Source organism: Gymnodraco acuticeps, unplaced genomic scaffold (genome assembly GCF_902827175.1).
Source record: "Gymnodraco acuticeps unplaced genomic scaffold, fGymAcu1.1, whole genome shotgun sequence".
NCBI classification, from domain to species: Eukaryota; Metazoa; Chordata; class Actinopteri; order Perciformes; family Bathydraconidae; genus Gymnodraco; species Gymnodraco acuticeps.
In genome coordinates, this window is record NW_022991680.1 from 460,839 (window position 1) to 471,898 (window position 11,060).

The 11,060-nt window shown below is 41.6% G+C and overlaps 1 protein-coding gene across 5 annotated transcripts in view; it reads left to right on the forward strand.

Moving 5' to 3' along the window:
- klf8 (Kruppel-like factor 8) overlaps positions 1-11,060 on the forward strand; it is a 79,159-nt gene that overhangs the window by 67,926 nt on the left and 173 nt on the right. For 3 of the 5 annotated variants that reach the window (XM_034198746.1, XM_034198743.1, XM_034198747.1), the window contains 4 exons: positions 3,918-4,029; positions 5,982-6,121; positions 6,845-7,246; positions 7,289-11,060. The exon at positions 7,289-11,060 is cut by the window's right edge and continues 173 nt beyond it. In XM_034198746.1, the coding sequence (XP_034054637.1) occupies positions 3,918-4,029; positions 5,982-6,121; positions 6,845-7,026 (434 nt within the window). In that variant the 3' untranslated portion in view covers positions 7,027-7,246; positions 7,289-11,060. The other 2 variants (XM_034198744.1, XM_034198745.1) reach the window with 2 other exon arrangements.

An 11,060-nucleotide genomic window follows, 5' to 3' on the forward strand; every position in this document is an offset into this window, starting at 1 on the left:
GAACATCAGCAGGAGAGGACTCTTTAAAGTAGAGACACTACATACTGATATACACCTGAACATCAGCAGGAGAGGACTCTTTAAAGTAGAGACACTACATATTGATATACACCTGAACATCAGCAGGAGAGGACTCTTTTTAAAGTAGAGACACTACATACTGATATACACCTGAACATCAGCAGGAGAGGACTCTTTAAAGTAGAGACACTACATACTGATATACACCTGAACATCAGCATGAGAGGACTCTTTAAAGTAGAGACACTACATACTGATATACACCTGAACATCAGCATGAGAGGACTCTTTAAAGTAGAGACACTACATACTGATATACACCTGAACATCAGCATGAGAGGACTCTTTAAAGTAGAGACAATACATACTGATATACACCTGAACATCAGCATGAGAGGACTCTTTAAAGTAGAGACACTACATACTGATATACACCTGAACATCAGCAGGAGAGGACTCTTTAAAGTAGAGGACACTACATACTGATATACACCTGAACATCAGCAGGAGATGACTCTTTAAAGTAGAGACACTACATACTGATATACACCTGAACATCAGCAGGAGAGGACTCTTTAAAGTAGAGACACTACATACTGATATACACCTGAACATCAGCAGGAGAGGACTCTTTAAAGTAGAGACACTACATACTGATATACACCTGAACATCAGCAGGAGAGGACTCTTTAAAGTAGAGACACTACATACTGATATACACCTGAACATCAGCAGGAGAGGACTCTTTAAAGTAGAGACACTACATACTGATATACACCTGAACATCAGCAGGAGAGGACTCTTTAAAGTAGAGACACTACATACTGATATACACCTGAACATCAGCAGGAGAGGACTCTTTAAAGTAGAGACAATACATACTGATATACACCTGAACATCAGCATGAGAGGACTCTTTAAAGTAGAGACACTACATACTGATATACACCTGAACATCAGCAGGAGAGGACTCTTTAAAGTAGAGACACTACATACTGATATACACCTGAACATCAGCAGGAGAGGACTCTTTAAAGTAGAGACACTACATACTGATATACACCTGAACATCAGCAGGAGAGGACTCTTTAAAGTAGAGACACTACATACTGATATACACCTGCACATCAGCAGGAGAGGACTCTTTAAAGTAGAGACACTACATACTGATATACACTGAACATCAGCAGGAGAGGACTCTTTAAAGTAGAGACACTACATACTGATATACACCTGAACATCATCAGGAGAGGACTCTTTAAAGTAGAGACACTCCATACTGATATACACCTGAACATCAGCAGGAGAGGACTCTTTAAAGTAGAGACACTACATACTGATATACACCTGAACATCATCAGGAGAGGACTCTTTAAAGTAGAGACACTCCATACTGATATGAACCTGAAGATGAACAAAATAAGTCCTCTTTAATTGGTTAAGTGCAGTTGCCGCCTGTTCTTGTAGTCGTATAGACACTCTTCTTTGTTGGTGCATGTCATCAGCCCACGTTCAACACTGATCGGCAACAAAGAGTGAAGATGTGAGCCTGACAAGGGGAGTGAGTGAATGGGGGGGGGGGAGAGGGGAGAGACAGGAACTTTGATATTTTCTGTTTCCTCCTGTACCTGCTATGCGAAACAAGCAGGAGGCAGCATGACATGTTCTGTTCCTGTGGAGCTGTGTGGAAGGAAAAAGGATGGAGGGGGGGTGGATAGGTAGATACTGATGGAGGAAAGGAGTCAGACTGGGCGGGGGGGGGGGGGTGTCGGGTGAGGAGGAGCGGATTCAGGAAAAACGGCAACAGTGAAGGGGTCGGGGGTTTTAATTGTCTCCAGAAACAAAGAACACTTCTCTTGCTGTGTGACCCTCTCCATACCAACACACATACTCCACCCAAATTCCTTGCGTCACCCCCTCCACCCCCCAGACCCGCCTCACCCCTCCTCGCTCTCTCTCTGGACTTTAAACCTCATGGTGGCCACATTCCTGCAGATAGATGGGAGGAGGGGGGTCGGCTTTTTTCTTGTTTTCTGACCAAAGAGTTAAAAATCACACTCTGAATATGCAGTGTTCGGAGAAGCACTCAGATCTTGTACTTGAGTAAAAGTAGAAGTACTCAGATTGTGTACTTGAGTAAAAGTACCCAGATCTGTTAAGTAACTAAAAGTATTAAATACATGTAGTGGAGTAAAAGTGCACATTTAAAAAAAATGGAAATACTCAAGTAAAGAAAAGTACCTCAAAATTGTAATTTAAGAACAGTACTTGAGTAAATGTACTTAGTTACTTTACACCACTGTTCTTTGTTTGCTATTGTAGTGTATTTTAGCTAAAGTAGTTTTATTTCTGACGAAGCAAGACACTGACTGAAACGGGGGAGAGAAAGAGGGAGAAATGTCCGGATAGACTAAGTGAATTAGAGCTGCTCTCTGATCCAGACACGGATCATCTGACCGCAGAGGACATGATGTTTACAGACATATCACATCTCACCAAGGAAATCAATATGATACGATCGAGATAATATAATATAGGAATACCTTCTCGCATCATTCCCATTGATAGTAATCATATTACCAAATAGATCCTTTTAGAAATTACATTTCAGAAGCTATGTCAGGAATGTTATGACCACGTCACTTAATGAAGAATACATATTAAAATCTGATCAGGGTTTGGAGATAACTGTTAACATGCCATGGGATTACCTAAAGCTCGACTATAACTAGTCAAGATTATGCTTATATATCATGCTTTTAGATCCTACTTAGTGTCACTTGATTATAGTTTTGATTAGATCTTTCCAATAGGGCAATTTGGCAAATGTTTTTGTGAAAACTCCTGCTGTTGACTGTTGTGTTTCTTAAGATTGTGCCAGTTTAAATGACTAATTAAAGTATTTACAATGCATTTTATATTGCATTGAAAATGTTTTGAGATGTTCAAAGAGAAAAGAAAGTCAGATTCTTGTCGGTAAAAGCTACATTTTTTCTATATTTATTAAACAGTGATGTTACATTTGAGATCATTTGAAATATTCTGAGTACATTTTCCGAAAACTAATGAGATTTCTCATCCTATCATAGTACGTAAAAAAAAACCTTTAAAACGCTATAATTTTATGATCATTTTCATTGTCATTTAAACCATTATTTGTATAGAAAACTTGATTAAAGCCTCTCTGAAGATCAACTTTGTGATCTTCTTATCTCGTTTCATCTCACTGAGATACCTGGCATTACAGAGATTAGCATTCATTTCATTTTGCAAATATCCAACCATACTCAAAGCAAAGCAAGACCACTTCTTTCAAATCTTCCTTGGTGAAAACGCAAAAGATGTTAGTATTTCCAGCAGCTTGCCTAAACTGAAGGGCGCTCAGCAGAGGCTCCGGATCGCCTCCAGTGATTTGTCTTTCAGTTAATTGCTAATTAGCATTGTCTCTCAGTTCTGCAGAGTGTTTTTCATTAACATCTGTTCACCCTCTGCTCCCCCTGCTCTGACATCGTTAAAGGTTGTTGAAATCGCAAAACAAGAAAGAGAAGCAGTGTTGAGACACGGAAGAGTTTCTACCTGGTAACAGAAAGTTAAGAATTGTTAAGAAAAATGTAGAAACGAGAAGTCCAGACATTTCCAGAATGGGGTATTGCCAATTCTGCAGCCGAGCAGACCACACCTAAGAAGACACACACACACACACACACACACACACACACACACACACACACACACACACACTGATCTTTGTCTTGCTAATCTGTTGAGAAGTTATTAACCCCCTGCTGTTTTCTGTCTGTTCCCCCTTCCTTCTTTTCACTTCTTCTTCTTCCTTCTCCTAATTTAATTCCCTGATTCTCTCTTTTTATTCCATCTATCTTTTTCCCTCTCTGTAGTTCGTTTTAAGCCCGGCTCGACGTCTCCGGTGGAGTTTCAGAGTGACAGCGATGCAGAGAGCGGCACAGAGTCGGGGTCCGCCTCCCTCAGCGCCCAGAGCCTCGACGCAGGGTGAGTCCAGACACAGATGCAAACAACAAGCTGACTATATTTAAGGACACCTTGAGTTCAAAATGTTCACACACCTGAGAGAAATACATTCCTGCAAAGTGGGTCGCATATGTGGTTTATTGTGCCACTAGTCTTTGTTTTGTTCTGGTGTTGTTCTCTACCAGCATCTGTATTAGCATGTAGGTGATGCAGTCCTGATTGCTGCAACTACAAAGGATGGACATGCTGTAGGTTGTAGAGCCACATTGATCTGAGTATCCACAAAAGTATCCTAAATTAAATGGTCATTTGGGGAATTTACATGCCATTAGCTTAAGTCTGTAGAGGAGACAAACTACCCTTGCCCTCATATAAATATGTTACGGCTATATTATAATATTTGTTAGATTGTAGTGTATTCTACCTCTGCCTTAAAACTTTAAATCAGTTACCTGTGCCAGAATGCCAATGTTTTAATGTTGGGTTACAATTTGCAATACATTTGTATGAAAACCTGTCTTCTGCTACAGCTAAGGTCCATTATAAAGGAGATGTCTGCCGCTGTTGACAGGACATAAATGCAACAAATCATGCATGATGTCATCTCAGTTCAAAGTCCATGATGGGAGTTGACAGGGCCAGCGAGAGAGAGTAAATGCGCAGTGGGGTTTCTGGGAAATGTGGTCTTTGTGTGGATCACCTTCCTCCCCTGCAGAGTAATTACATTACTGCGGCGCTGCCTGGCTGGACACTTATATAACCTTATGTAACCCTCTGTATGCAGTAGAACATACGGAGACGCACTGGATGTATCAGAGTGTGTGTGTGTGTGTGTGTGTGTGTGTGTGTGTGTGTGTCGTGTTTGCGTGCTCAGTACAAATTGAGGACTTTTGTTCTTCTCCAGTGAAGTGTGGCATTTTGAAAGGTTATTAACTCAAGGCTGCAGAGTGAAGGTTACTGTGGCCAGTGTAGAGTCACGCAACTGTGTGTGTGTGTGAGTGTGTGTGTGTGTGTGTGTGGTGTTTGTTAGTAAATCAGGACATAGCTCCTGCCACACCCAGTAGGTGAGGCTGCTGACTGTAACTGAAATCCAGGGTGTGGACGCAGACGGTTAGCTTAGTGCTTTAATTGTGTGTGTGTGTGTGTGGCCTAGCATTACTATACTTGTGGGGACTCACCTCCCTTATGGGGACAAATTGGAGGTCCCCATAAGGGGAATCATTCATTTTAGGGTGAAGACTTGGTTAGAGTTAGGCATGTGTTGGTTAAGGTTAGGATAAGTCTCCAGGAAATGCATGTAAGTCAATGTAATGTCCCCTGAAGGTGTGTGTGTGTGTGTGTGTGTGTGTGTGTGTGTGTGTGTGTGTGTGTGTGTGTGTGTGTGTGTGTGTGTGTGTGTGTGTGTGTGTGTGTGTGTGTGTGTGTGTGTGTGTGTGTGTGTGTGTGTGTGTGTGTGTGTGTGTGTGTGTGTGTGTGTGTGTGTGTGTGTGTGTGTGTGTGTGTGTGTGTGTGTGTGTGTGTGTGTGTGTGTGTGTGTGTGTGTGTGTGTGTGTGTGTGTATGTAAACATGGTTTCGTGATGCACTTTGTCGTCACACTTCTTTGTAAAATGGCAAGTGAGAAACAGAGGTTTTTCTTTCAATAAAGTTTTAGCTACATTATGGTTGTTGAATGAATATCATAATTAAATCGGAAGATCACAGTACAAATAATGTTATCAACATAATTTAGATTGAATCTAAGAGGGAGAATATGGGGGGTGTATGTAGTTTCATTCTCTCTCTTTTGGTATGAGGAAAGAAGGAGTTAAGGTATGAGGAAAAGGAGACGCAGTGAAGTGGAAGCTGTGTGGGACTCTGTCGCCCCCCTGTGGCACAAACATAACTTTGAAATAAACCTGCTTTCATGATATGGCTATGGATAATGTATGATTTTCTTTTTTTAACTCATCACTGCCTCCCGTTCCCCCCTCAGGTCGGTGATGGACCTGGAGCCCGTGGACCCAGACTCTCCGGACGTCAAGAGGAGGCGGATCCACATGTGTGATTATGAAGGTTGCCAAAAAGTTTACACCAAGAGCTCCCACCTCAAAGCCCACCGGAGGATACACACAGGTAAGAGCTGAGCAGAGAAGCAACATCTGTCCAGGTTTAAAGGAGCACCCCTAAAAAGAACATCACTGCCGGTTACATTATATTATATTTAGCTGATGCTGAAGTGTTGTGAACTCAAAACATCACAAAACCTGCAGCTACATTTGGTTCAAAAAGCCTAACTATTGTAAGTGCCGATGGATTAGTTTCCAATGAGCTAAACTTCAATCAAAGAGTCAGATTTTTCTGCTGGTATATTAATTGTCAGGTATCTACGAAGAGTTGAACCCTTAAAAGGTCCACCAGTCCAAAAGCAAAACATTTATTTGCTCTCCTAAAGAAAATGCTACAAAATGGTGTTCCTGTTTTATCTTCTTCAGGTAACACAAACACTGGTAGTTCTGTCTAATTATTAGACATAAAAATTGCAAAATAATTTTTAAAAGGTGAAGAGAGCCGTAAATAAAAAGTTGAGCAGGCTAAATGCTTTTGTTTGGTGTTATTTGTTCTCATAATCAACATTTTCCACTTACATTGAATAATCTTACAGTAAAATATCTTTTGTAAAAGAGGCAGAGAGACATTTTACCTGGGCTGGGAATTCTGGGAAATGTAGTTCAAACCTAACTGAAGCAGATCCGTCTGCTTCCAACAGAATCCAAACACTCTTCTCGCCTCCCATCTTTTTCTTACTGCCTCCTTTCCTGTCATCTCTCCTAACTCCTTGTCTCCTCCCCCCCCCAGGAGAGAAACCCTACCACTGCACCTGGGAGGGCTGCACCTGGCGCTTCGCCCGCTCCGACGAGCTCACCCGACATTTCCGCAAACACACGGGCATCAAACCGTTCCGCTGCACCGAGTGCGACCGCTCCTTCTCCCGCTCGGACCACCTGTCCCTGCACCGCCGCCGCCACGTCATGATGTGAACTCTGACCCCCCTCCCTCACCCTCACCTCCCCCCTCACAGCACATCTTGTACCAGAGACCCCCCTCCAAACTAAGGCTAAAAAAAACTTCACCTCTGCTGGAGCCTACATCAGGATTTATATCAGCAGAGAGAAAGAGACACAGTACCTCCTCGTCTTCTTCCTCCTCTTCCTGCTTCTCATCATCATCATCATCATGGAATCACAGGAATATCAGGAATGTGTGTGTGTGTGTGTGTGTGTGTGTGTGTGTGTGTGTGTGTGTGTGTGTGTGTGTGTGTGTGTGTGTGTGTGTGTGTGTGCATTGGAGGTTTAGTTTTTCTAATATGTGTGTTTCAACACATCCTCATCTTCATCATCATCACCGTCCACCCAGCATCCTCCATCTCCTCTGAAGGTCATACAACAGCATCCATCCGAAGGAGAGGAGGAGGAAGAGGAGGAGGAAGAGGAGTAGAGTGTGATTTCTTTATGAACTGAAAGCAGAACGATGTCACTTCAGCTGCCTGAACAATATGAACTCTGTACATATCGGAAAGTTGGGAAGTTGTGAGAGCTGGAATTTGATATTTTATGAATTTTTGAAAACATATGTCAGTAAGAAAAAGTGAATGAATTATCTCCTTCCAACCACAGGAATATTTTAACAAACTACATTTATTTTGAGGTACAAATATTTATCTTTATCAGGAGCTTTCTGATCGAACAGTTGTCTCTGAAAAGTGTGACCCTCTATCAGTGTTAAAAAATACATTTGAGATGAAAAAAAGTATTCAAAATTCAATTCCCAAACATCGCTATGCTCTCTTAAAGAACCCAGGAACTAACTGTGTGCCATAATAATTGACCTAACAGGCAACATTATGTCTCAACCTAAAACATCAATCGGCTTTATTTGCAGACACGTTTTCCCGATGACAAGACAATTTGAGTTCCTGCCAGTTTGGAAAGTAGACGCCCCCCTCACATATTTGATCGTGTGCTTGTGAGGAGCAGCTGAAGTGACGTCTCACAGATGTTTCCCTGTTAAACATCTAAAAGTACTATTTTGTCCCGTCACCCTCCCCCGACCCCCTCCCCTGGTACAGGGAGCTACAAGACTGTGAACTTTATAAAGATGAATTTTGTTTTTATTGTATCAATCAAGTTATTGTTATTGCGTGTTCTCCCCGCACACACCTCCCTGATTGTTCTTCGATAACAGTATTTGCTTTTTATGCGTCGTTGTTGCTGTCGTCTTATGAAATAAGGCTCTTCAATTCTCTTTCTCCTTCTTTGCCAGGTTTGGCACTCTTAACAAAATGGCATCCTTTTTAAAAAACAAATGTGTTTTTGGCTGTGAAGAAGACGGAGGAGACACCAGTAGTTTGAGATTACAAGTAAAACTCTCGCGCAGGGAATAGGGGAGCTTTTGTGAGTGTGTTTTCGTGTGTGTGTGTGTGTGTGTGTGTGTGTGTGTATGTGTGAGTGTGCATGTTTTGAGACAAACACAGAATCAGAATTTACGATTTTTACGAGTGTGTGTGTTCCGGGCACTTCTTTGACCTCCTGCCCGTCGAGCCTTAATAACTGAAGTCAATCTGTAAAGGGCGACGCCAGAACCACTGACAGATAAACTGAGACGCCGTTTATCAACATCCTGTCTGAGGACGGATATTTGCACTGTTGGCTCGTTTCTATCATTACTTTGTGTGGAGACATTCTATTACTCGTTTTGAAGCGTATGGACTCTTCGAAATTAAAAAGCTTGGTATTGGAACTTTTAAAATTCACATTTGAATTAGAGACACAATTACAGTGTAAACAGACTCTTGACTGCTAACTGTTCAACATTGGGACGGACAGTCAAGGGTTAGGAAATGTACTTGTTTTTTGCACAAAGGAAAGAGGGTGCTCGATAGAGAAAATCACAGAATGATGCACACACGGCTTATTATGGACAATGTGGTCTTATGTAAAGTATAGCAGCAGAGTCTCATTTGTAACGAGGACATTTTGAAAAGAATAGAACAGTTGTCCCATGAAATCCTGCTGAAAGTCTGCCCCATTTGCACTGGTTTCATGACCTCACAGGAGCCAACAGCCGCCGTCTGTCAGTGGTTCTGAGAGGAACCAGGCACTGTGTCGGGCTGCAGGGTCCGTGGTGCCGGAGATTTAAAACTTAGCGCTCTCCTCACTAGCATTTCAACCAGAGTGGGGGTCCATTCTCTTTCAAACCAGTTCAAGCCTCAACAAACGAAACCCCTACAAAGTCTAACGGAGAATCTCCTGTTACTGTCTTAACCCTTCCTGATGTAAGCAGTTGGAACAGAACCTCTCACCCGTGGTGTCCATGTCTTAAAGTGGGCTGTTCTCCAGCTCTGGGCTGAACTTGATTATGCAACATGACCTCGCTTCACTCCTCTGATCTGAGCACTAGCTGCTCATTCTGCGGATATGCAGCTCACAGATCCTCTAACGGGAGGTCAGGGTGTGTGAAAGCCTGCGCTGTTGATCACCGAGCCTCCTCAGAATACACTTTCAGAACAAGAAACTCAAACTTGGGAAGTGACGTCTTAATCAAGAGGGGACGGTGATCTGCGGAGCACGCTTTTCCAAATCCTGATCCTTTCCAAATGGAGTTGTTGTCATTTCAAAAGCTAGTAAGTGAGAGCATAATGTCTGACCTTTGCAGTATGAGATGGAGCTGAGTGCATGCAATGAGCAGGGACAGTGTTCTGCACACTGCACTAAAAGCGATCTATTTGGAGGTTTTAATGCAGTGTGCAAAGCAATGCAAAGTTCCTCTAAACATCCCCTCTGCTTCAACTAAAAGTAACTAAGCACATCTTTCTAGAAGAGTATATGCATTTGATTGCAACTTTCTTTCTTTTGTAAACTGTTGATAAAGACATAAAGGACAATGACAAATAATTAAGATAAATCCATGTACATAAATGTATATAATCAAAAAGTGCAGAGTAAATGTAACTGGTGAATTTCTATTTTTAACACTGACTAGATAATGTGAAAAATCTCTTTCTTTTCCTTTTCCTCTGTTGCTTTGATGAAGTGTGTTTCGTCACGTGTTTCTTTCCAAATCGAATGAGACATTTGTTTCGTGGTTTCTTTAAAAAAAAGAGTTGGTCCCACTTGTGTTGTGCACTTGTTGCATGGAGAGTTCTTGTTTTCTTATAGTGACGTTGGTGAGCATGTCAGTGTGTGAGACTTAACATTGATGACCTGAGGAAAAGATTATAGGGATCCATTTATTATACTAACAGCTTGATATTTTCTGCGTTGGACCTCTTTTAAAATATGAAACAGTCGTGACATTTTGAGATATATTAGGATTGGGTCAGAACACTCGAGCTTTAGAGAACTTCAGGTCATACAGGGCTAAAAAATATTAATGTTTTTGTGATTTTTACACGCTCCAGGCTCATAGCAGCTTGATTATGGAAAAGTAACAACATATATAAAACATATCCAACCTGTTTGTTCCATTTCAAGTAACAGAAAACACCACCTGCAGAAATCCAGTTTCCACTATTCAAATATGTTTTTATACATTGAAGGATTTAATTACATGGACCCCACTCCCCTTTCATTTGAGCACATTGATCCCATGCAGCACCCGTTTTTATACCTGGAAAAGATCATTTACAAGCACACTGATCTACTCTGGTGTCCATTATATCAGCATATTGGTATGTTCTTCCCAAACACACACAGTTTCACACTGAATTATTATGATATCTCAGTGTTGGAGCTGCTGCAGGGAGACTGATGCATGCGTCGTGTTTTTCCTGCTTCCTGTTGTTGTTTTGTGCAAGCTTGTTTTCTCCTAAATCTTCTGTTAAAGCAGGAATCTGTGAACGACAGTGATTTAATCCCCGCTGAGACTCACGTCACTGTTTGCGAGTGCCTCCGCTCCTTCTGCAAAATCACAAATGTTAAGGTATTTTCTATTGAATGCAGTAACTTATGGGCCAGTACTATATTTACTCAGTGCAATGCAGTTATCATTATAATAATACAATTATTAATAATAT